At 37.9% G+C, this 27,197-nt stretch overlaps 3 protein-coding genes across 3 annotated transcripts; 1 reads left to right on the forward strand and 2 right to left on the reverse strand.

The window, feature by feature from the left end:
* The first annotated feature begins 9,182 nt into the window (after window positions 1-9,182).
* Window positions 9,183-10,136, forward strand: LOC102543168 (olfactory receptor 5I1-like). The gene has a single exon (XM_006214130.3). It carries the CDS (start codon window positions 9,204-9,206, stop codon window positions 10,134-10,136), a length of 933 nt encoding a protein of 310 aa, XP_006214192.1. The 5' UTR covers window positions 9,183-9,203.
* Window positions 10,137-14,717: 4,581 nt separating this feature from the next.
* Window positions 14,718-15,656, reverse strand: LOC102543419 (olfactory receptor 5W2-like). The gene has a single exon (XM_072970817.1). The coding sequence runs from the start codon at window positions 15,654-15,656 to the stop codon at window positions 14,718-14,720; it is 939 nt and encodes a 312-aa protein (XP_072826918.1).
* A 7,062-nt stretch (window positions 15,657-22,718) lies between these two features.
* LOC102540765 (olfactory receptor-like protein OLF2) lies at window positions 22,719-23,654 on the reverse strand. Its single transcript, XM_006214035.2, has one exon. The coding sequence runs from the start codon at window positions 23,652-23,654 to the stop codon at window positions 22,719-22,721; it is 936 nt and encodes a 311-aa protein (XP_006214097.1).
* Window positions 23,655-27,197: the final 3,543 nt, after the last annotated feature.

Here is a 27,197-nt window from a genome sequence, read left to right on the forward strand (position 1 = left end):
CACAAATAAACTGTCTTCTCCTACAGATTGTCACTCACTTGGTATTTAACTGAACTAGAACAACAGTGGATAAGCAGCAGGAAAGTTATATTGATCTTGATTGGAATCAGTGATGAGTAATCCGTTTTCAGAGAATAAATTTACATATTTCTTTTCTATCTTGGCAAAGGATGATTAAATTTTTGTGAAGTGAGAGACAGAATCCCTTTACTTTTGTGTGTGTGTAGCGGGGTAGGTAATTAAGTTTACTTATTCATTTTTAGAGGAGGTACTGGGGATTGAACCCAAGACCTCATGCATGCTAAGCGTGCAGTCTACCATTTGAGCTATGCCTTCCCCTCTATTTATTTTTTATTCTGACGAAATGGAAATACATATTGCTTAAGCCCTCTGACCACTGTTTAAAGATTAATGGATTCTATAATCAAGAGAATAATCTGATACTTCAATGTTAGCAAGCACTAACACTCGTCAATAAATACTGGTGTAAAAATTTATATGCGTCCACTATTTACCTTTAGATTTCAGAGTATCTTTGGTAACTTCTATATTTGCTATAAAGCATGATATTCATTTTTTTTTACTCATGTGCCTCTAAAATGAATGAATTTTAAAAATCTATATATCTGTTAAAATTTTCAATTGACTTCTAAAATAACTTACCATAAATTTAATTGAAATGGAAAAATCTAATATCTAGTGCATACCATGGATATCTTATGTCCATAATGATTAATTTGAAATATATAAGTTAACAGATTTCATATCATTTCTTTTACTCCTGAACTCATATTTAAGTTTACTTACTCTCCAGAATTGTATTCTTTACTAATCATAATAGTGTATCACTTTGGAACAAAAATATATGTAAATTGGCCTTTTCTTTTCTATTTTAATAGAGCTCCATGTAATTTTTGTCTAGACTGAAATAGCATCATAACAATTATTGCTCTACTGTTGTTCAATAATTTAATATATTACACATTTTTGTAAAATTTTTAAAGGTAAACTATAAAATGCCATTGAAAATTCATCTCTTAATGAAATTGGTTGGGTTAAATTTTATTTTTTCTTCATTTCAATTAGTAAAATTATCCATGGATTAATATTTTTATTGCTATGATTATAGCAATAGTTCAATTTGATCACATTATTTTTAGAAAAGCATGGGAAAACAATTGTGACTTTTTGTAAAAAAAAAAATTGTCACTCAATATTTTTTAACATCACACACATTAAGTCAAAAATCTCATCAGCCTTTATCATCAATAATTATTCTAATAATTTAAAAAATATAATTACATTCATTCTGTTTGTTGTTTAAATTACATCTGGTAATCTTATTCTCAAGTGAAATTATTATGCAGTCTTTGGAAGAATTCACTTTCTTAGTTTCTGAGAAGCTTATTAAAAAAGCTTTAATTGGCAAGGTTAAAAATGTATTGTGATATCACTCAGGCAAATCTCTTTAAACCAATACCATCATTCTTCTGGCTACATGTAGGAAGTAACAGACTAGAAAAATATTTGCTCCCAATATTACAGCACAAAAAAGCTAGATATTCTGCCAACTTGAAACTTTTCTAGAACCCACTGTAGCTGAGGTCACTGGGAAACCAATTAACACAAGCCTACTGACCAGTAATGGCATTGCATCTCATCACTAGAAGACGGGGGAGAGGCAAGAGACAGGCTCTCTCTGGGGCACACATGTGAAGGGAAGACTGAAACTCACGGTGGATGAGACATTGAGAATATCTGGTATACCAACCTCCTGTTCTAAAAATAAGGTAGCACTAGAAGAATTGGTAGCTTGTGGTTCACGGAGAAAGCCACTGCATCAGCAAACTGAAGCCCGGCTCAGCTTCCATACTTGATGTCAAGCAGATTGGGTTAATTTCCAAGTGAAATTACATTTATTGCAGTCTTTGTTGTCTTGCAAATAATATCAATTCTTAAGTGTTAAGCGTGGAGGGAAAAATGAAAACACTTAAAACCTGGGTAACAATATTATAGTAAAGACAGCTATAATTTCAGACCTAGAAGTAAAAGAGAAAGGAGATCAGGGCAGAGGAAAAATGTGCTAAGATAATGGCTGAGAATTATTCTGAAACTAAAAGCCAGCAAACCCAGATCCAAGAAGCTCAGAGGACACCAAGTAGAATGGACACACACACACAGACACACACACCACAAATAAACACACACACACAACATACACACACCTCAGAAGAAAATAAAGTAAAAGAGAAAATACTGAATGCAAAACCGTTGCATGTTGAGTAGGGCTTTCCAACCACAGCACTACTGGCATTTTGCACTGGGTAATATGTGTTGTAGGACACGATGCTATACTTGTGGGCTGTCTAGCAGCATCCGTAGCGTCTACACACCGGATGCTGCCAGCAGCCCTCCCTTGCAGTTGTGATAATCAAAAATATTCCACGCATTGCTAAAAGTCCTGGGTGTGTGTATAGGTGTGTGTGTTTGTGTGTGTGTATTGAAGGAGGTGGAACCGGGCACAAAACCATCTCTACTTCAGAACAACTGATCTCAAGGGAAAAAGGTAGCCAATCAGCAGGAAATATGCAAGTCAGAAAAAATGGATAGAAAATTGAAATCTTAAACAAACCAGTTACCCCGGAATTGTATACAAATAAAAATATCTTTCAAAATGAAAGAATAAACAACCTTTTTGAGATTGAAATAAAAAACGAGAGAATTTATTACCTGCAGGCATGCATGACCAGAAATTTTAAAATAAGTTACTCGGAGAGCAGGGAAATACTACTGAAGAGAAAATTGAAGGTTTCACGAAAAGATAAACGAGTAATTGAATAATGAGTACATCTGTTCATTTTTAAAATTTTTAGTTTTCCTAAAACACAGCAGACTGAAGGCCAAAAAAAAAAAGAATAACATTAGCAATGAAATAGCTTTTATAGAGTCTGTAAAAGTAGAACAGATAATAAAAAAGATGAATAAGAGAGGACTTAGAAGCTGACAATTTATGGCCCACCGAAGACCTTTAACTTATGAGAAAAGTTTATTGTAAACTCCTGGAAAGCCATTACAATTTTTCAAAGTAGTAAAAATGATACATCAATAGATGAGGCAAAATAAATAGAATCACAAACATATTTCAAAATAAGACAGAAAAAAAAGAAATGAAAGAAAGAAAGGGTAGATGAAACAAATAGAGATAATATATCAAGACAGTAGATTATATTCAATGGTATAAATAATTACATTGACTATAAATAGTACAGATGTACTAGGGGGAACAAATCTGACTCCACATTGGATCCGTTTCTTTTGCTTTAAACTTTGTATTCTGCTGCTTTGGCTACAATAATCACTAAGGGATGTTGCCTGTAGCCTACAGAATACATAATTGTCCTTCTGTGGGAACCCTGTTCCCCATGCGTGGGCATTAAGCTAAAATACCTTTGTTTAGCGCACAGGAAACATCGTGACCAGGTCCACCTGTGAATGGCTGCAGGAAAGAAGAAGTTATCACAGCCCTCTGGAGTCTGGCCAGAACCAGGAAATACTTGCAGCAATTTATTGCCTTTTTTACTTAACCCCCGTATCTCCCCATCTTTGTTCTATGAAAGAAACTAGCATCCTAACCAGGACAAGATGGTTCTTTGGTGACTAGGTCACCATCTACTTGTTCTGCTGGCTTTCCAAATAAAGTCGCTATTCCTTGCCCCAGCAAGTCATCTCTTGGTTTAATAGCCTGTCACAGGGAAAGCACTACCAGCCTGGACTCAGTGACATAGACACAGCAACTTAAAGATGGAGATTGTCACTTTGGACGTAAAACAATATTCTGTGCTTTGTAAAGAAATCTTCCTAAATTATAAAGACATATTGAGAGAAACATAAAAGGATTCAAAATATCACATGCATGGATATATTAATATAAAACAAAGTAGACTTTAGAGCAAGAAAGATTAGTAAGCATAAAGAAACCATAAAATGTTGAAATTATGGATTTACTATAAACTAGTTTCTTACTATCAGTCTAGGACTTAAGGAAGGGGATTTTCCAAGTTGCTTTTTCTGTTTTTAACTCTGAGGTAGGCGAATAACTCAAGTTTTGTTGTTTTTATTGTTCTTTGTCTTTGTCTTTGTTTTGTTTTGCTTTATTTTTTGGTAAGGCAACGAGAAAGAATGTGACTTCAGGAGAGTGATGTGTTTCCAGTTCTTTAAAATTAGTTCAAGATATGGAGCACATACACATGTAATGTTTCCAGTACAGAATCTCCTGACTCCATCTCATTGCTGTGCATATGAAGGCACATGTAATCCTCCTGCTGACCAGGAAGGAGAGCAGAGGATAAAATTCCTCAGTTTCCATTTGATTTTTCCTTAAGGAGAGGTCGAAAGGGTTGATCCCACTTACCTAGAATATACAGTGATCAATTAAGCCCCTCTCCAAATTTATAAAATTTCCCCAGATTCTTTATATCATTTCTTGCCACTTTCCATTATTGGCTAATTAACTAGAAGACAGCTTTGTGAGAGATTCCGAGGAAAGATATTAGAATTAAGAGGTAAAACAGAATCAACATGGGAGAACAAAGGAAAACCCAAAGTATAAAACTACAATTTTGACAACGAAAAAGTCATAGACAAGGGAGAGAAAATAATTTAAAATTTCTATATGTAGAATAAGATCCCAAATTTCTGTTTTGAAAAAGACCATAAGGGATAAAAATTAAATAGCTACCACAAACTATAGCAGCCTGCTTACTCAGGTTACTAATGGGCTCTCCACATCAGAATATGAAGTCCCAATCCTAAGAGCATATTTTCAAATAAACACTGTGCAAATTAAGTTTATACCATCATATAACAAACTCCACGGAGTAATCAAAGCAATAATTATATTTGCCATTTGTTTAATCTTCTTTCATTAAGGCTGACAAACTCAAGTGTCTTTGGGAGCCAAGTGGATAATTTGAAGGAGTGAAGCCAGTCGAGTGGAGGTGAGGCTACTGGCAAAGTGCATGATCTGCCCCAAGTTATTCCAATTCTATTCTTCCTCCCTAAATAAATCGTCTATTCTCATGCCTTAAATACCATCTACATGTTGTGGATCCCCAAATTTTTATTACATCCTGAGATCCATCCTCTGAGTTCCAAACTTTCACATTCTCCTGACTAGTTTATACCTCTAGCTAAATATTTATCAGTCACATCAATTGTGTAACTTGCCCAGTGCTAGGCTCTTTATTACCTCTCCACCAATCCTGGCTTTACTGTCCAATATTTTCCATATAAATAAAACCAGAAGTCAAAGGCACTGGGTCCTCCCTTTTCTCAAACTCCCTGTCTAAATTCATCTGATGAGCAGGATTAGACCAACCTGAAGAGCTGACCTCACCCATGGCCCTGCAGAGAACTGGACCAAATCAGCTAAACAAATCTCACAAGTATCAAAGTCAACCTTAGGGAGCCAGATGGCTTTATCCATAAGTTTCAAATGTTTTAAATAGAGTGAGATTTCCCATATTATCCAGGAAACTTTATATTTTAAGATGAAGTTAAGAGAAGCATCTTTCACCTTTGGTCCTCCAACAAGAACAGGGTTTCTTGACCTTAGCACTAGTGACATTTTGGGCTAGAAAATTCTGGGCTGTGAGAGTCCGTTCTGCTTATTATAGAATGTTTAGCAGCAACCTTGGCCTCTGCCCATTAGGTGACAGCACCATTGCCAAACACATCTGTGACAAGCAAAAATGTCTCCGGACATTGTCACATCTGCCCTGGCAGGCAAAGCCACAGCAGCCGGGAACCACTAGACTAGAGAGCGTCAACATACCAGAGCTCTTGTCTCCTCGGAAAAGCCTTCAGTGCCGCGCTTCCCTGTAACTAAGAGACTTCTCAGCTACCCGGGCTCATAGTTTATCCAGTTACCAGTTTGATCTCTCTCCAGAATCCGCAGTGTCCCTTTAGAGTCCGCGGGCTCTGGGACTTCAAGGGCACAGAATTACTTCAGCGTGCGTAAGTATTGACCCCTATGTCCTACTAGACATAGGCATACTTTTTGTATGGAAAGACTCATTGCTTTGTTTTAGCAAAAAGGAAGTCAACTTAGTCTTCAGCTTCACAAAACAAACAAACAAAAATAAAAATAAAAACATTTAAATATCAGGTTCTCTTTCCCTTCCCACGTTATCTCACAGGTAACACCCCAGGTGTCTGAGAACAATGGAGGAGAACACTGAGTTCTCCTCAAACATATCTGAAAAAAAAACACAGAAAGGTGTCTTGTATTTCTTTAAGAGGCTTTGCTTTACATGTATAATCTGGCCACTCCCTTACTTGCAAAGTATAGGGGTTAATATGTATTTCTCATTCTCTTACCAATAGCATCTCGATTTTCTGGTGGGGACTCAGCCTCCCCTATTGTTAGTGGGTCCCTGTGTTTGTACCCAATGGCATTCGGGGAAGTGTTCACGGCCAGTCACCAAGAGATCCAGTGATCAGTTTCTGAGTGGGACACTAGTGAGCTAGTGACTTAAGTGGGGTTTTGCTGGAATGATTGGAAAGGAAGAATTTCTTTCTGCTAAGGTTAATCCTCTGGGCAGAAAGAAGGTCAAAACTGCCCAGAGCTCTCTTTGTCAAGACATACATGTTTTTTTTTTCCATATATATACATATTTTTTCATTAGGCAACATCTTCTCTCTAAATCTATTTCAAGTCTCTAATCATGCCATGGACTTTCTAAACTCCATTCAATTCCTTATTTTTTTCCCCCTCTATCATCTCTCATTCATTATTCTGTATTTGACAAAATTCTTCATGCCAAGTTCAACTTATCCTCCTTTTCTCTGTTTTGCACCTAGAGCACTGCCTGGCGCACATTCATAGAGGAAACATACTTATTGAATTAAGACTCTCAGATTCTGGCCATGGATGGCCAAAATTCCATTTGAATATAATGCACCTATAGCACACATTTGAGTCATTAACTTCATTTGTAATTGATTTTCCACCTACATGTTGACTTAAAGATCTAATTCTCAACACCTAGACAGATACATTTTTGCTTCTTTCCAGTTTATTCCACTATCTTATCACGTAGAACATTCTAATAATTGTTTGATAATTTGCTTTGAGCAGGATAAATCAAATTAGATAGCAAATATTACAATCCAGTTTTATATATAATAATCTACTATTTTGAGATCCACAATATATTTTTCCTTGAGCTATTCTTAAGATGCAGAAAAACACATTAAATTATTTCCTTTGGTGCTTAACCAACACGTAGGTAGAACTGCAATTACTCAACGTAAATTTTCCCACTGGGATTTGGATATCAGAGAATGTGTTCCTGGGATCCGATGTGAGATCAGAAAGCTAATCTCAAAAGCCTCAAAGCAAAATATAAAACACCTTGCATTATGTTCAGGAACTACAGCTTTCCTAAGGGAGGTACAAGTTTCTCTTATAAACACAGAAGGCATGCTCAAATGGATTATAAAACATCTTGCAATGAATCAATTTTTTAAAGTGTCAAAACTGATTTTTCCAGTGGAAAATGAACGGATGCTGATGACAGCATTGTAAGAAGGTAAATGAAAGAGATAGTGATCTGGTAAGTGTTCTTACCTTAATCCTACACTTCTCATATAGCTGCATTTTGCTTATTAATACTGAATGTATAAAACATTTAATAAAGACGTCTAATTGTATTAAGAACCTGGAAAGAATTGAGGAAAGGGTAGGGGGTTAAAATTTTGGTCATGCTGTTAGATCATGTTCTGAGATGGAGAATATGAGTTGAAATGAAAATATATTCAGTCGAATGTATCTAAATGCTGAACCTGTTGGAGCTGGGTGTAATTATTTGAAAAACGACATATATGTATACATAACATATATATGCATACATGTATGACTTAATTATGACTTTCATACACATATAAAGTGTACATGTGTAAAAGATTTTACTTATTTTATTGATTAGGATGTTATAAATATTACGAAAGATCATTCATAGAACCACAATAGTCTAAATCAGAAATTCACAAATAAACTTACAAATAGATACAAAACTGGCTTCTTCCACCAGGGGAGAAGGAAATTGTCTCTACGCTGCATGCAATGTGCCTGTCTACAGACGACTATCTCTTGCGTTGCGATAGGCTATCTACAACTTACATGGCTGTAGACTGGAGCAATGACAAAGAACGGCAGAGATAACTTAGAGAGGTAGGCAGCTGAGCCTTTTAAAACATCTTTTACTCTTTTTCATTGCAAAGGGCATGGAAACATGCCTGGGTACTATTGTTGTATTGTTTGGATGAGTTTGATAAGTATGCAAGCAGGAGGATTTCTCTAGTTGTGTCCTATAGCTTGGATTCCAGATAAAATAATGAATGGATTGACTCAGAATGACTGTGTCGCCAGTGTTAGGACAGTGAATGAACAAGATGGTGAAGCTAGTGAGCTGTGGGAAGACACTCATTTGACACGTAATGTGATGAGAAAGGCACAGCCATTCCCATATGATAGATGATGAAACTGAATTCAGTGACCACGTGGCTGGCCCAAGCTTCCATGACTACTGAGTGGCACGGCTGGGAGGCAGCTCCTTATGGAACTAACCCAGAGTCTTTCCTCTTTCTATCACTGGTTTTCAAGCAACTCTAAGAAGTTCCTTTTATCCTCTGAGGCAAAGCCTCATCTCAAGGTGAGAAATATAGAATATCCGTAGCTCTATCCATACAAGGCTTCAACTGGAATAGCCATGATTTATTAGTAAACTAAAAAACAAAACAAAACAAAACAAAAAACACAAAGGGGAGCAGAGACTAGTTGCTCAGAGTTTGCTATACACCAATGTGGTGAACCGCCATCACCTGACATTGGTGAATGTGGAGAGGGTCAAAGTCAGTGAGAGTGAAGCCCAGCATTGGAGTTCACCTGCTGGTTTGATGGTGCATCAGTCAATGTAGAAAATACCTTCAAGGAATAGAAGTAAGTAATTATCGATTTTATTTTTAAGAAATTGAGATTCTGCACATTGCACTATATTTTAGATGTGCCTAGGTGCTAACAGGATGCCCCAGTGGACTGAGAATTACTCTTCTAATTATCTTAACCATGTTAATGTTGAGGTTATTGTCCATACTGGCGTCATCACTGTTGCGACCTCAGAAGCCCAGGAGCTCTGCAGAGAATGGAGCCAGAGAATAGCACTGTGAGGACGGAGTTCCTTCTCCTGGGATTTAGTGACCGTCCAGAGCTTCAGAGCGCTCTTTTTGCCGTGTCTTTTTCCGTCTACTCTGCTACCCTGATGGGGAACCTGGGGCTGATTCTACTCATCACAACCAGTCCCCACCTGCACACCCCTATGTACTTTTTTCTCCACATATTGTCTTTCATAGATGCATGCTACTCCTCGGTCATTGCCCCCAGGTTACTGGTGGACTTGGTTTCCAACAAGAAGACAATTTCTTACAATGGCTGTGCGGCACAGTTATATTTTTTCTGCTGTTTGGTTGACACGGAATCTTTCCTCTTGGCCGCCATGGCTTATGACCGGTACATAGCGATATGTAACCCGCTGCTCTATACTGTTGTTATGTCCAAAAGGGTTTGCTGCCGGCTTGCAATTGGGGCTTTTTTGGGGGGTACCGTGAGCTCCATTATTCACACCACTAATACCTTTCATCTGTCTTTCTGCTCCAAGGAAATTAACCATTTCTTTTGTGACATCTCCCCGCTCTTCTCTCTGGCCTGCACTGACACTTACGTCCACGACATTGTCCTGGTGCTCTTTGCTAGTCTGGTGGAAGCTCTCTGCCTTCTAACAGTTCTTCTCTCGTATGTATGCATCATGGCAGCTATTCTTAAAACAGGTTCTGCCGGGGGAAGGAAAAAAGGGTTCTCCACCTGTGCTTCGCATCTGACTGTGGTCACGATCTACCACGGTACCCTGATCTTCATTTACTTGCGCCCCAGTACTGGTCATTCACTGAGTATTGACAAAGTGACCTCTGTGTTTTATACATTGATCATACCTATGCTGAACCCCCTAATTTACAGTCTAAGGAACAAAGATGTAAAAAATGCCTTTAGGAAAATGATTGGCAGAAAATTGCTTTCTTAAGGAAGGATGAAACTGGGCCTGACAACCTTCCTACACCGTTTCTTGACCTTTGGTTCTAACTGATGGGAAAGTCAGTTTAATATGGATGTTCCCTGATTCTAAAGGCAGTGAGGCCCCAACCACAAAACAGGGCCAGAGCTGAACATCAGAACCAAGCCCTCTTACATCACTTGTGTCTAATTCTTTATCATTTTAAAGCCAAAATTTTTATCACACTCATTCAGTGTTGGTGGAAGTGTAAACTAGTGTTGTTTATGGAAGGTAACTTGCTAACGTTCATTATGGGCTATAATTAATCTGGCATTAAATATGCATGTATCATTTAACCAGCAAATCTGTTTCTAGGAATTAAACCTATAAAAGTTCATTACTTTCAAAAGTGTTCTTTGCATCATAGCTTGTAGTAGCGAATTATTGAAAACAATCTAAATGCCTATTAGTAGGGGACGGGTTAAATAAAATAAGTTTGAGTTTTTAAATATTTATCCCAGGGGTACATTAATTCTTCATATAATATCCCATATTTCATATTCATACTCTTTTTCTCCCCTCAGCCTAAATATTATCACATGTAGTCTCAACATTGGATAAGCCATTGACATATATCACCACCCTCATTTTGTGAAAGAAAATAAATGCAATTCGTTGAGACTTTTTGTTAATTCATTTTATTTCCATGTAAATACGCATGCATTGTAGCTTAGCTGTCTAAATTGTACTCATTCTGAAAAGCCTTTTGTCTGTATAGCACAGGGAACTATATTCAATGTCTAGTAGTAACTCCTAATGAAAAAGAATCTGAAAAGGAATATGTGTGTATGTGCATGTATGACTGAAACATGCTGTCAGAAACTGACTCAACATTGTAAATCGACTATACTTTAAGGAAAAATAAGCCTTTTTCAAAGATTAACTCCTATATGATTTTTCTTCTGAAACCTCCTTCAATATAATTAACTCATATTTTAAACCTCACTAGAATCTTAAGTGTGCTTCTAAGATTTCTACCACTTTCTATCTGATCATATAGTTGTTATGTCCCTATACTAAATTTATTCATTAATAATTAAGATTTACTTGAATCTTTGCCTGTCTATCACGGTATCTTCCCCAGTGTATATACTGAGTAAATTTTGATAAAATGAACATAAGTTTACTACTGATGATTTTTTCATTTACATCATATGCCTGTAATAGGCGAAACTTTCTCTTGCAGTGTATTTGGTTAGTTCTTCAGAGGGGCACATTATACACATGTGCCTATTTTAAGATTTTATCAAGTATGGTGGCTTCTTAAAAACAACTTGCCAATGTCGACTATGTTCAAGTCTGGCTCATAACATATTTTCTCAAAAATATATTCAGTCTTAGATAAACAACAAATATATCTTGTATAGCACAGGGAACTATATTCAATATCTTGTAGTAACCTATAATGAAAAAGAATATGAAAATAAATATATGTATGTATATGTGTGACCAAAACATGCTGTACACCAGAAATTGACACAACATTGTAAACAAACTAGACTTCAATAATAAATATTGTAAAATGTATATATATATATATATATATATTTAGTCTGAAATCCCTTGATTAGTAAGCAGCTAAAATTTCTGAGGAAGGAGGCCCTCTGAGAGATGAGAACTGGACTTCGTGGATGGTGAGATGACAGTTTGGTCGGCTGCGGGGGCGTGGCCAGCAGAGAAGGTATGGGGGGAACGTCTGAAGTAAGTGATAAACTCAAAGGTGAGCTGAGTAGTGGAGAGAGGATAGGCTAGAGAGGAAGCCTTCTGAGACTAAAGAACGTGCGCCGGGTTACAAATGCAGACCTCAGTTCCATTCACTGCAGTGGACACTGACTTTACAAGGAGGGTTTTGTCCACGCAGACCGGGGTGAGGTAGGGCGCGGCCAGGCGGGCTTTCAGTGAGGAAGAAGAGAATGGAAGCCCGAGGGTGGTGCGAACCAAGTGCTGTGTCCTGGATGTGGAGCAGGGAACGTTGTCAGATGTGCGTGGCTTCATCACGATAGACAGTGTTTCCTTTGCAGCTGTGTGTGCCATTTAGAAGAACAGAAAACGAGGTGCTGTGGGATTCATTATCTAAACTCCCTTCTTGGCCATGCGGGGTCTGGGAATTAGATCATTGGCGCGGTTGCAGGCACGTGGTCTGGACTGGGAATGATGTGGCCAGCATGGGTCATTGCAAAGAAGTCTCCGCTCAGCTCTAACCAGGAATGACACAGCAGGGGCAGGGAAAACAAGCCTTGAGGTTGCTGGGCGGAGAGCTCCAAGCATGACCGGAGGCTGGGATGTGCAGCTGGAATCTGCAAGACTGGGTGAGCAGGTTCTCAAGTGGATAAAGATGGATCCTGGAGACTCCATCTCATGACGTGATGCTGTGAACGATACCATCTTCTCTTCCAGCACCAAGGGTTGAGTCCTTGATGGGGAGTTAGTTGGCCAAGGTCACAGATCTAACAAGTAAATGATAGTTTACAGATTTGTACTCAGATCTCTCCCATTTCAAAGTCTAGTTATTATCTTAAACCCTCTTCCATCTTTTTTATTTCTTAAAATGAAGATAAAACCAAAACCCTGGGTTTCCTGACTATGTATAAAGACAATTAAATCAAAATCTTGAAATAAAAACATAAAGAAATAGAAAGGGGAAATATATTTTTTCATTAGACATATATGGCCAGTGACACTAATTTTACATAATATGAATGGGTTTAATTTGCATAGATATGAATATTTTAATATGTTTTTAATAAAGTACAGTGGGTTGGGAAGAGGCATGGACACTGATTGAGGGTTCCTGATATGTGATATATTCTATGAACCAAAACAAAAATGAAGATTATAAAAGAAAACTGAAGAGATATATTTAAGAAGTAATGGAATATTTTTATGTAAAATTCAGTTTAATCCATCATGCAACACAGATAACCTGCTGAAAATTGCATATATTTAGTATGTTGTTTCCTTCCTATGATGTTTTGACTACAGCACATTTTATACAATGAAGGGACTATTGAAAATTAAGGAAGAGGATCTGAATGATAAACCCTGAATAAGCCATTACTCTCTCCTCCTGGAACCGAGAAGGGTACCTCCCCCTTCCCTCCATGGCAACAACCTAAGAGAAAATAAATCCTTTTGAGAAACTGAAATTGTGTTATGTTTTTCACAACTGGGGATTCATAACTAATTGAAAACACGGGAAAACAACATATGCAATTCATTAAGCTTTTGGAAACGATTACAAGATTAACTAATTCAACTATTCAGCACAACAGCAATGACTATTATTAAAATTTTATTTAGAATACAATTCTAATTTAGGTCACAGATACATATAGACCCAATATAAAGCATTACATATGACACACTAATATAAGTGCTACTTTCTTCTTTCTTTTTTTCCCAAAGGAGATATATTTTTGTTAATAAGTCCATCTTTACAATTTAAACTATGTCAATGGGGGCATTTCAGTTTATTTATTTTTAAATTGTAATGAATATAATGCCATGAACCCATCGCGGAGTTGAGTCCTCTCCAGTGACCTTTGCAGAAGGTCCAGGTCCCTAACACCCAGCTGCCATTCATGCAGTTTCTGTATAGCTGTCAATCACATCTCCATAGTGAGGACCAGAAGAGGAGTCCACGGGCTGACGTGCACTGTGAGGTGGGATGTAAACCTGGAGCTGCCGATCACGGGGCGGTTGCTGATATAACTGAGGCAGAATGAAGAGGACTGCTCTGAGAAGAGGTCTACATCAGATAATCCTTGCTCCAGATACCCACTTCTGCCGAGGGCAAAAGAAAGCACGCAGATGAATTTCACTTAAAGACAACATGCTAGAATGAAATTAAAGAATGGAGGGGTTTTCGTTTGTTTGTTTTGGAGTTTTTTTTTTTTCTTTTTGGTGGGTTTACAAAGGCTCCATTTTGCATGACTTTTTCAGGCTACACTCATTAATTCAATAAATATTTTTGAATTGCGTTCTGAGGTTAAGCCTTGTAAATCACAAAGAAGAATAATGGTAAACAAGACAGAAAGGGCTGTGCTGCTATGGAGTATTTAGTCCTGTGGGGGATTTCTTACTTGCCTTATTTATTTATTTACAAATCACGTACTTCTTAGTGTTATGATGGAACATTTATAGGGTGGTATAGGTACATAAAAAGGATACAAACAAACCTAATTTAACCCACTGACCTCCCTTCTGGCTGAACAAGTTTATTGAACCTGGAGATTTAAGGAGAGTAAGTTGAAGTGGCAGGTGGAGGGGTCGCTGTGCCCAGGACATCTCACAGGACTAACCCAGGAACAGGGAAAAGAGAAACAGAAAGACACTCCGCAAAACAGCACAGTGAACATGTTACTACGCTTCAGTAGCTTGGAGAGAGCAGTAAGATCAGTAACAACTGCTTTCACCACTCGCTTTACACACAAGGGTAAGTAATGGGGCACATCCAGAAGGTTGTACTGGTGAGACTGCAAGCATCTGTATCAAAGCACTTGAACTTCAGATCTCCGGATCTTTAAGCACTTTTGGGTGAAAACATTGTTATCACCCAGAACATAATTTAGAGCTGATTGCTTTTTTCAGGGCACCTTTCACATCCTTGTTCCTTAGGCTGTAGATCAGCGGGTTTAGCATGGGGATGACAACCGTGTAGAAAACAGAGGCCATTTTGTCCGTGTCCATGGAGTAACTGGAGCTGGGTCGGAAGTACATGAACAGGAGGGTGCCGTGGAACACGGCCACCGCCGTCAAGTGGGAGGCACACGTAGAGAAGGCCTTGCGCCTCCCCTGTGCCGAGTTCATCCTAAGGATGGTGGTTATGATGTAGCCGTAGGAGAGGAGGACGGTGATGATGCTGCAGCCCACAACACAGCCAATAAAAGTGAACATCATGATCTCATTGGTGGATGTGTCTGAGGAGGAGAGGGCTAGCAAGGGCGGGATGTCACAGAAAAAGTGACTGATGATATTAGACTGGCAGAAGGACAATTGAAATGTTAAACAGGTGTGGATTGCCGAATCCACCAAGCCTTCCATGTAGACAATGGATATTAGCTGGGTGCAGAATCTCCTGGACATGGTGACTGTGTACAGAAGTGGGTTGCAGATGGCTACATAGCGGTCATAAGCCATGACAGCCAACATGAGACATTCTACATCTGCAAGGGCTCCAAAGAAAAACATCTGGATGGCACACAAATTGTATGGAATCCTCTTTTGCTCAGATAGGAAATCAGCCAGCATCCTGGGAGAAACATTGGAGGAGTAGCAGATGTCACAGAAGGACAGGTTGCTCAGAAAATAATACATGGGCGTGTGGAGTCTGGGGTCCACCTTGATCAGCAGGATCATCCCTAGGTTGGCCATCACGGTGATGCCGTAAACCAGCAGGAAGAGCACGAAGAGCCCCTGCTGCACGTCTCTTCTGCCAGAAAGTCCTAGGAACATGAAGTCAGCAGACACAGAGCAGTTCTCCGCAGCCATGACTCAGATCTGGGAACCCCTGGTTGGGGTAGAGGAAATGGAGGTGGTGGAGTGGAGGGTTAACATCATCTTACTATCTTCAGAGTGCAACTGCTAGTCCTTTCTACATTTCTGTAATTAGAAAAGAGATAAGTCTATTATCTTGTTAAACAAGATTATACTCTAGAGCACAGGGAAATATATACAAGATCTTATGGTAGCTCACAGAGAAAAAATGTGACAATGAATATATATATATATATTATATATATATGTTCATGTATAACTTAAAAATTGTGCTCTACATTGGAATTTGATACAACATTGTAAAATGACTATAACGCATTAAAAAATGTTAGAAATAAAAAGAAAAGAGATAAATAACACTAGGACTGCCTGAGGTTAGCTGGCTCTTTGGGAAATACATCCAATTTAAAATAAATTGATAAAATGATCATAATGTCACATGCATTTGTCTAACACCATACGTTTTTTCTAACACAATTTCATCTAAATAATATCCCGCTGTTTCCATACCAGTCTACAATGTATTTAAGATAATTCTTCTTATTTTTATGTAATATTAAGATATCGATGTCCTCAGAGTCAAGGAAATAAGTTCTTACTATTAGTTGGTCCAGATAAACCAAGTCTTCTGACAAGATTGATGCTAGTTGTGTTTTGTTTTGTTTTTTTCAGAAATGTTATTATATCTTGTATATAGAAAAACATAAGTGCGTAAGAGACATAGTATTGAATATATTCCTTTGTTATCTCCTCATCATCTAAAACTGTGCAGACAGAGCTCTGGCAGGTTGCTGGATGTAACATTCCCCTCTTCCCTGTGAGCCCCTCTGAACCAACAGAGCCTCAATCAGCATAGGATAGAGATATATGTCATCCAGGACCCCCTGGGGCGGGGAGGGCGGCAGTTGTTGGATAGTAAGGTGGAAGGGTCTCCACAGTGCCTACACTTTGGAGTGCACAGGCAGGCGTGTGCCAGAGCCCATCATGCTGGCTTTGGTGTTTGCTGTTTTCAGGGAGATTATGAAGACCGTTTGGGACCTAACTGTGGGGATGCTGGTAAGAAAGAGGAAAAAAGGGAGTGTGAGTCACTCTGCCTTAATCTACTGGAATCCCCGTGATCAGGTGTATAAAACACAATATAAAAGCAATCTTAAGCCCACAGTCCCCTAAACTCAGAAAGCTTCGTGTTTGACTTTGCTTTTGTTTCAGTCCCTAGTAATGTGATAGGTTTACTGTTTTCATTCAACCCAGTTTCGCCTTGGTATCTCTGAAATCTGCCTCCTTTGAATTTAAAAGAACGGGTGGTTCTTGGGAGGTCATTTGGATTCTGGGACCCACTCTTATATTTTAATCCAAAGCAAGTGTATCATATGTTGTATCGTACGTGACCTCCTCTGCTCTGTGGGAAGACAAGGTAGCTGAGGGACTGGAAATGAAAATCTGAGTAACAGTCCAGTGACCAACGTGCCGCTCTCCACACCCTTGGCTTAAACTCATTTAAATATCTGTCCCTGTAAACACATAATTGAAAACAAATTCCTGTACAAATGAAAACATTTTACAAACTATATAGAAATACAGGTAAAAGATTTCAAACAGTAAAAATGCCAACCACCTCTACAATCCACACGTGCATTTTATTATATTCCTTGTTACCTATATAGGTGTGTATTTAAACAAACAGATTGATGAATATAATTAAAATAAAGGTTTATATAATGTTGCACAACCTCTGTAGTTTTACAACATGCTTTCAGCTGAAAAAAGGGATAAAAGAACTAATGGCATCTAAATTACAAATCAGAGAAACAGCCAGAGATACCAGTGCCCAGTCCAGACCGTGTCTGTTACGTGCGGTTCCGTCTGCAGGAGGATCTGGCCTCGTCTCCGGACTGGCCTGGGCTTTATAACCCTCTCTGCGTCTGCTCCCCCGGGGTTGAAAACTTCGTCTCTCAGGAATAAGTGACAAAAACAATAATGTGGTTTATCATCTGATATTCATGCAGGTAAGGTGATTGAGAATGAAAACAGGTCTTTACTTTTTTTTCTTTTCTTTTGTTTCTCTCTGTTTTTTGCCCAATGTTCTACGTATTTAGCAATAATAAAGTGTCTCCAGGAAACCAGCATTCCTTACGTCCCTTCACCAAACTACATATAGGCAGTTTGTTTTTAATTCTATAATTTACAACAACAACAAAGAGCCACACCCAATCACTTTCACACAAGGACACAGTCCCACATATACAAACTCTTTCCTATTAAGCATATTCACAAGGAAAAGATTTTTGTAAATAGAGCAAAAAAAAAATAGTCCTGAATCACAATGCCTATGGGTAACCATATTCTGTTATCTATATTTTTGCATTTTTAATTTTTAAACAAAATGATGTCAGAATAAATATGCTTTGTGCATATAAACAAGTATTAAGCATACCCGCCAAAGGCCATTGGTTTATATGCAATACTTCATATCATAAAATGCTGATGTGAGTAAAATTATACTTACATCATTTATTATATCTTTAAAATAAATTCCATAAATGACCTTTAAAAGAAGAGATTTACCTAAACAAATGCAATTTTGGCCTTTTCACCATATGATGTTTCATACAATACGATGTTTATCAAATTATGACCACATGCTATCATGTATTATATATATGTATATAATCATAGATGTCCTGAATTGTCTCTAATAATCTTGTGTTTGTTATAGAAATTGAGACCCACAGATGATAAGTAAAATTCCAGGGTCTCATAGACATTAAGCTTTACTGACTTTATTGAAACAAATTTGTCTTAAAAGATAACTCCCTTAAATATTCTTATAGGATGTTGGACTATGTAAAGTAACAACTGAAGACACACAAAATCAGGGACCTGTGGACTCCTAGACTTCCGAGAGGACTGAGAGGCCACCCAAGTCCCATTTCTAAGCCAGCGTGGGGTCCCAACGTGACTGATGGCAGAGGGGAGCCAAGAGGAAGAGAGTCTCATTGGGAGGTGATCTGTTTTATTTATGTCACCTGGACACTTGTACACAATTAACGCTGGTGTGGAGAGTGATGTGTGGAGGGGGAGGCTGCATTGCCCAGTTTCAGAAATCATATAGAAAATAAGGAAATCGGGGCTCTTTGTCATCGTGCAACCTGGCAGTATAGGAAATAATATCTGCCCTGTCCATTTATTGAGCAATATTTTAGCATGTGTGTGAATCACAGCTGTAAACTTGTAAGTGCAGGTGCCACGTGTTCCTTAAATGCCTGCAGTTGATAAACGTTTTCCCCAAAAATGTGCAATAATCACATATCAGCCATACATCTTGAGTCTTAATGCACCTAGTCGTCATAGAAATGCTAAACTTGCTCAAACAAACAAGAAAAGTAAGATGTACAAGACATGCCGGGTTTAGGCACTCCAGTACTCCGGATGGTCTCCTGTTTCTTCTGAAACTTGGCCTAGAGTAAACAGGGACTTAGATTTTTGAAGTTATTTTTGTTGACTTTTTGTTGTTTGTTGTTATGCAGCTGCCTCTTGCTTTTTATACAGCTAGATTATTCTTCAGGCAAAACTCAATGAAATTAATATGTTTATGATTTTGGGAGAAGTGACTTTAGTGACAACTGTTACTGACTTTTCATAATGTGTTGCTGTTCTTTGAGTCATGGTCCCAGTACTGAAACATCAAGTGCATTCCTGCAGGAGATGTTGGAGCAATTTTCAAGCCACTAAGAATTTGCTAGTAATTATCCATCAGGTACACATAAGAAAGTTATATATTTGTTGTAATTAAGAGTTTTACTTCCGTTCTCTACTTCTATGGCATATTTGAAGGAGGCAGTGGTATCCTTGGTCCCCATCCTCTGATTCCTTTCCTGACTCACTTTTCCTTCAGATATGTCCCTGTCTCCAGGGATGCCCAACTTCCTCAAGCTACACTATTTGGTTTGGATCCAAACCTAACTTCATAAGCATGGATGCCCTTGGGGACCATTTAGTCTAACTCCCACCCCCATCAAATCCAAAAAATGAGGAGCAATATATTACTGAAAATTGGATAATAAATTACTTCCCAAAAGGTTTGCATGTTAATGAGAATGGCTTTAACTATGAAAGGAAGACATAAGGTGGGTTTTAAGATGATAGAGAAAAGCAAGTGAAAAAAATCTCTATGTGTAGGACTTCCTGGTATCACTGGTTCATGTAAATATGATACCACCGAGGCAGCTGTACTTAGGAATGCCTTCTGCTAGAAAATGGTTGTGTGGCCCTGAGGCATGAGCTGTTGTCATATACGTTTAGTGCACGTTAATGCTGCCAGGGAAAATTAGGTTTACTGTGTCTTCCTGTTGCAGGAAACAAGAAAAGGAGAACCTATGAGTTGCTAAAAACATCTCTGTTCTCTAAGCTAGGCATTTCTCCTGACATAAGGAATAATAACTTAATTAACTATTCTATGAAAATTGTATGATTTGTTTGGACTTTAATATATTTCAAACACTTTTTTCTGCCGTACTGAGCTATTAAGAAATATTAACAAGACTATGGGTAAACTGACAAAAGGTGATGCAGATGGAAAATATCAGCATATTTTTAAAAGACGTATTCCCCATAATTTTTCCCAACCCTGTATTTACCCCTAATTTGTCACTTGTTTCCCATAAATGCCACCATCGGTAGCAAGAAGTGTCTTGGGTTTTACATCCATTCTGACACGATTTCACACAGGATGTTTAAAATCACTAAAGAGGTGAAATTCTAATGGGTAATAAGGATGTCACTGAGTCTTGCACGGTCCTTCATTTATATGTCCATGTCCGTGTTCACATGCTTTGTCATCAGAAAAACCTGACAAAGCCAGATGAAGCAGAGCACATCAAGAAAGTATGCAGATGGATAATTTTCACTTTATGAGTAATAAACATAAATATTTTTATAGATGCATTACCTTACTATCTACAATCCTTGTGTGTACTTTCTATTAAGTATATATATATATATATATATATATATGCACACACACATATGTATATCTATGTATATGCAGGCACATGTCATAAGTTCATTTAATTATGGTTTCAGTGACATCTGTTGTGCATTCAAAAATGTTATTTGGTATGTTGATTTTTATTATTTATTTCTTTTTTCCCATTTGCATCCCAGACATGATGTAGGTACTGGGATAACAGAAATAGAACACTTGATCTTTGAGCAAAGAATGCACCAAGTCTCACACTGAAGCAATGCTTTACTCAACTGAGTGAGAGATAAAATAATGCCGTGAGGAGAGTATTATGTATAATTCACAATAAGGGACATTTAATGAGGACTGAGAAGGAGAAAGAAGGGAAGGAGAGAGGAATGGAAGTGACAGAGTTTCAGAGAAAGACGTACTTCATCAGGTGCTCTTTTATCCTCATCTTGGACTTCGTATCCTCTATGATGGGATTGCCCTCCAATCTCTAATTTACACCCTTCTTCTCCTCACCATCCATTGCATCTCTATTCATCATTTAGATCTGAAGCTGAATTCCAAAGAATCTTTTCTTCTCTGCACTCTAAACAGAGACCTTTTGCGTCCATTTAGAGTATCCTGCTTTTTTGTTTTGGTGATTTAGTTTATTATAATTATTAGTAAGATTAGTTAACTAATGTTTCTTATTTCCACTATATTATAGAGTTCACTAATAAATGTACAGACAGCTCAGACAGCTCAATATCAGAACAAAACAAACAAACAAAAAAAAACAAACAACAAACAGCTCAATCAAAAAATGGGCAGAAAGTCTAAAAAGACATTTCTCCAGAGAAGACACACAGACGGCTAACAGGCACATGAAAGATGCTCCACATCACTAACTATTAGAGAAACACAAGTCAAAACCACAATGAGGTACCACCTCACACCAGTCAGAATGGCCATCATTCAAAAACCTACAAATAATAATAAACTCTGGAGAGGGTGTGGCGAGAAGGGAGCCCTCCTACACTGCTGGTGGCTGGAGTGTGAACTGGTGCAGCCGCTATGGAGAATAGTATAGTGTCCTTGAGAAACTGAAAAGAGACTTACCATATGATCCAGGAATCCCGCCCCTGGACAAGTGGCTGGAGAAGAGTCTGACTTGAAAAGACACATGCATCTCAGTGTCCTTAGCAGCACTGTTTACAATAGCCAACACATAGAAGCAGCCTAAATGTCCATCGACAGATGACTGGATAAAGAAGATGTGGCATATATGGGAATATTACTCAGCCATAAAAAGCAATGAAATAAAGGCATTTGTAGCAACATGGATGGATCTAGAGATTATCATTCTAAGTGAAATAAGTCAGACAGAGAAAGACAAATATCACATGATATCACTTATGTGTGGAATCTAAAACTGATGTTTTAGACAATGGCCAAATCATAATGCCTAGATTTCTTTCAGCCCCTCTGTGGGTGGGTGGATTTCCTGCCGGGAATCTCTGTGAAAGGCCCAGCTCGAGGTTGTTCAGCCAGAATTGTCTCTGTCTTCACTGTCCTATTGACTCAGTCAGTGCTGGGGAAGGAAGACTGAGTTTTGGTGTTTTTTTTTTTTTTAATGTTTTGTGCACAGCCTAAGACAGTTTTGTAAGTTTGTTCGTCTGGCCTACTCTGATGTTTCCAGTCTGCCACAGGCTATGCCACTAGAATAATCAATGTTTGTCACTTCTGTTGGATAACAAGGTTAATTAGTATAGAAACAGATGGACTCCCCATGAAACACAGAGCACATAGAAGTGCAACAAGACCTTAGAAAATACTCAGTAACTTTCAGAAACATTAATGAATGCACATATGAAGATTGAAGAAAAACAATTTTGGGAACCTTAGAGTCCAAAACTTTTCCACAAATAATGAGTATCAGCTATAAATTAAGACCTAAAATGAAGCACGTGGCCTCTTGGGAATGACACATTTTGCCATGGCTGGAACAGGGCATAGTTCCTGGATCACACCATGGTAGTGGAAGCAGTTTTGATTTCCATGAATTACGGTGTAAGACTGGGGGAAAAACATATACATATAAATTTTCAATGGAACCGCTTTTTATTTTTAAGTTTCTTCAAAGCCTCTTTCACATCCTTGTTCCGTAGGCTGTAAATCAGAGGGTTTAACATGGGAATCACAAGGGTGTAAAAGAGTGATGTCATTTTGTCTTGATCCAGAGAGTAGGAAGAGCTCGGCCGGAAATACATGAAGAGCAGAGTCCCCTGGAAAATGGCCACAGCAGTTAGGTGGGAGGAGCAGGTGGAGAAAGCTTTGAGCCTCCCCTCAGCTGAGCGCATCCTCAGCACTGCTAGGATGATATAACAATAAGACACAAAAAGACCTGAGAGGGTGATCAGTTCAATGCAGCCGAAAATGATAAATATCACCAGCTCATTAACCTGTGTGTCTGAGCAAGAGAGCAAAAGCAGAGGCGGGACATCGCAGAAGAAATGGTTAATCTCATTGGACCCACAGAAACATAAGCGGAATGTTAATATTGTATTTATAGAAGCATCCGCCATCCCCACCAGGTACACCCCCACCACGAGCAGGGAGCACACGCTGCCGGACATGCTGACTGTGTAGAGCAGGGGGTTGCTGATGGCCTTGTACCGGTCATAGGCCATCACGGCCAGCAGGAGGCACTCAGAATCTGCAAAGGTACAGAAGACCAGTAACTGCAGGGCACAGCCATAGAAGGGGATGGATTTGTTCTTGGCAAATAGGTCCACCAGCATCTTGGGCCCAATTGCTGTGGAATAGCAGAGGTCACTGAAGGAGACGTGGCTGAGGAAAAAGTACATTGGCACGTGAAGCTGGGAGTCCATTCTTATTAAAATGATCATCCCAAGATTTGCAACAAGAATAATGAGATAAACAAGTAGAAAGGCAGCAAACAGAGTCACTTTGATCACAGGGTGATTGCTAATTCCTAAGAGAAGGAATTCATTCAAGGAAGAGCGATTTCCCCCATCCATTCTTCTTTATTTTCCTTCTAAAAATGCTCCAGAAATGATCAAGAAAATAATAGATCCAAGTTTTTTCTCTTTTTGACACAAAATATAATCTGTAAGTCAGATATAATTTATTTCAGTACATTAAATACTTTATTCTCAGAAAATTGCCCATACAAATTTCATTGCTATTTAGCTGGAAAGAGTTAGTGTCTGGGATAGGATTTTGAGAGCGCTTGCCTCTAAATTTGAATGTCATCCATGATGTGTATGGATTGTGTGAAACGCCACTGCTTTATCTCAGCCGTGAATCATAACTGAAAGCTCATTACAGGTCAAATATAATACAAAAGTAACACCTAAATTAAAGACAAAGCTGGAATATTCAGCCTCATATTTTAAAAATATTTATCCCCAATTAAACATAAAAATTCATATCCTTACTCAATTCTTAAGAATCATAATTTATTTATTACTGTATATTAAAAACACAATGAACTTATCTCTGGTTTAAAAATAATGAACAATATGGTATTACTGTTTTTGGTCTACGTTTTAATGTTTTACTGAGACATTAGCTATATTTTAGTGAAATTTTCTCTACTATTTTACTGCATGGCCAAATGATTATTACTTACATTCAAGAGTGGTCTGGTGCCAAAGGATATGCCTCTTGACCAGATAAAAAGAAATGCTGAAAACAAGTGGAAACAACAGAATTTAAATAATGCATTTACAGCCCTTTAGGATTTTAACCTGACTTGTTCATTAAAAACACAGAGAGGGGAACTGGATTAATGAACACATCTCTGATATAAGCTTCTGTGTGTGTGTGCGTGTGTGTGTGGATGTGCACCAGGACTCTCTGTCAATATATAAGAATTGGAATATGAATGATGGTCTGATTTTGTATTAGACCTCAGTAAATATGATACATGGTTCATATGGGTTTGAATTTACACAAATTTTTATTTGTATTGTGATACGTCAATTTTTATTGGTTAAAAAATTAGAAAAAAAGTCTTATATTTGCATATACCCTTTCACAGAGATTTTTAAAATCCCATTTTTTCCTTAAATTTGATTAAGATATAAGTAAGCAAAACTGTTCATTTGCTAATCAGAATGGATCTGATTTACCCTGCTTTGATGAGAAATGTAATTTTTGCCACTAGGTTGCAGATGACTACCCAAAGGAAGTCAATAAAATCTTCACTTGCAATTTTCTAAATATTTGATTCCTTATTTTTCAAAATGTAAAGGTTTTATTTTTCACTCTTTACATTTGACAGCTCAGAAACGTACCTGTGATGAGCAGAGCTCTCTGTTCTTGGCTCCCGTAGATGGATTTAGACAGATCACATTTTATTTTTATGTAGTGACCTTTGGGACTTAAATTTCTAAAGCCTCTGACCTCACACTTCTGTGTTACGCAAACATGATTAATTAGATTTCTAGTTTGGTATTTTCCCCTGTGACTCTTGTAGTAACTCCAGCAAAGGCTGAACTTTTAATTCTTCACACTTGCACCAAATTGATTAACATCAGGAAGGGAAAATGCTGTGTAAAGCATGATTCATTGTTACTCATAGTCTACACCCCCTTCCTCCAGTCAAATCAGACATCTGACGAAACTCAGATGGCCCCTCCACTTAGTAATTTCACCTGCTATTATTTCTTCTGTAAACTTTTTGAAATTAATGCATTTATTAAATAAAAATTATTGTATCTAATTATTGTTTATCCTTAAGTATTTCTATCCTGTTCTTTTGTTTCTGAAACAAACCTCCTTCATTTTCTCACTTAGGAATATAACAATTTTTCAATCGCTATGCTAAATGCTCTTTTTTTTTTCCATTAACTTGTGTAATTTTCTTTCTCCAGCCACATAATCTACTTTTACTCAACTATGGCTCGCTCTGAATTATTTCCTGAATGAAGCCAAGGACCCTCACTTGTTAGGGTGCATCCCAGGGACTCTCCTGGGACCTGGAAAGTGGCCATTCTTCTGTGTCCCATTTTCCTGTGTCACAAGTTTATTCTCTTGAGGACTCCAGATAATTTCCTGTTTATTCAGAAACCTCACCTGAGAGTTAACAGAAAGACAGGATTTCTCCTCATGCTAAAAACTGCATGTTTTATGTGTTGTTTCATTTTCAAAATGTTTTGAAGTACATAACATTCAGCACATATTATGTCTAAAGGCATGTATATAATTAAGAAGCAACATTGAAAACCATGTATAACTCATTTCGCTGTCCTCCTAGAACCAGGAAAGACTGCCTCCATGTTCCTTTGTTGACAACATAAAATAAAAAGTATAGTTTTGACAACCTGATCTAGTGCTGTGTTTGTCAGAAATGGATTAATCACTAATTTATTACAGTGAGAACAGCATAAGCAATTAACGTAAGTTAATTACGTATAGTGAAGGTTACTTGATATCCAGCTACTAGGAAATGACCACTATTAAAATTGTGTTTAGAATACTGTTCCCATTTATTTGACAGATACACAGAGAGTGAATACAATTATTCACAAACAGAATATGAATGTAAATATGACTTCTTTTTCCCTTTGAATATATATTTTTGTTAATAACTATTCCTATACAACTCAAAGTATATCAATTGTGCATTTCATTTTTTTTAAATTTTAATAAGTACAGTGCTATTAACACACCAAAGAAGATGGAATCTTCATTTCTAGTGGCTTTTAGAGAAGGTCTAGGTACATAACCTTCAACTGTCATTCACGCAGCTTCTGGGCTGGTGTCAGCAGCACCGTGTCTGTTCTCTGGAGTGAGGGCGAAAAGGAACTTCCACAGGCTGATGCGAAGACTGTGAGGTGCAATCTAAATGCTGAGCTGCTGATCCTGGGGTTGCCTGCTGATGCAACTTGGGCAGAATGATGAGAAACAGAGGATCCAAGAAACTCCCTACATCCAACAACCCCTGCCGCTGGTACTTACTCAGCCTAAGCCAAAAGACAGAAGCATAGAGGGATTTTGTCTAGGATGGATGTTCTGGGATAAAATAGGATAAAGGGAATTATTTTATTTCAAAAATAGACAATGTTTCCTTTTGCATCAGTTTGCAAGGGGCATGTTGATTTATTCACTAAATATCTCTGAATGGCATACTGACATCAAGCATTTTAAACAACAAATGAGAAATACTAGTGAACAAGATAAGCAGGGGCCTCGCACTTACGGAACTTGGAATTGGGGGCATGATGTTTTGCTTTTCATTTATTCTGATTTATTTATTTCTTACTCGTGCAGTTCTGAGTGTCGTGAAGGAACACGCACAGGGTGAGCGGACACGTGCACAGGCCTTCTGTGCCAAACAGAAAAACAAAGCTATGGCTGCTCCTCCTTAGTTTTGAGAAAAGATTAAGATTAAAAAAAAAAAATCACTGACCCCCATACTCAGTTTAGGCACAAAAAAAATAAGTAATGGAAAATATCTAGAAAGTCTATTGGTGAGACTGTAAGAATCTGTGTCAAAAACCTGCCATTTCACTCTCAGAATCTCTAAATAAATACTTTAAGGTGAAAACATTGTA

Source organism: Vicugna pacos, chromosome 10 (genome assembly GCF_048564905.1).
Source record: "Vicugna pacos chromosome 10, VicPac4, whole genome shotgun sequence".
Taxonomy (NCBI): Eukaryota; Metazoa; Chordata; class Mammalia; order Artiodactyla; family Camelidae; genus Vicugna; species Vicugna pacos.

Excerpts from the sequence above, each read along its gene's own strand:
- LOC102543168 (XM_006214130.3), top strand. The coding sequence starts at position 9,204 with ATGGAGCCAGAGAATAGCACTGTGAGGACGGAGTTCCTTCTCCTGGGA.
- LOC102543419 (XM_072970817.1), bottom strand. The coding sequence starts at position 15,656 with ATGGCTGCGGAGAACTGCTCTGTGTCTGCTGACTTCATGTTCCTAGGA.
- LOC102540765 (XM_006214035.2), bottom strand. The coding sequence starts at position 23,654 with ATGGATGGGGGAAATCGCTCTTCCTTGAATGAATTCCTTCTCTTAGGA.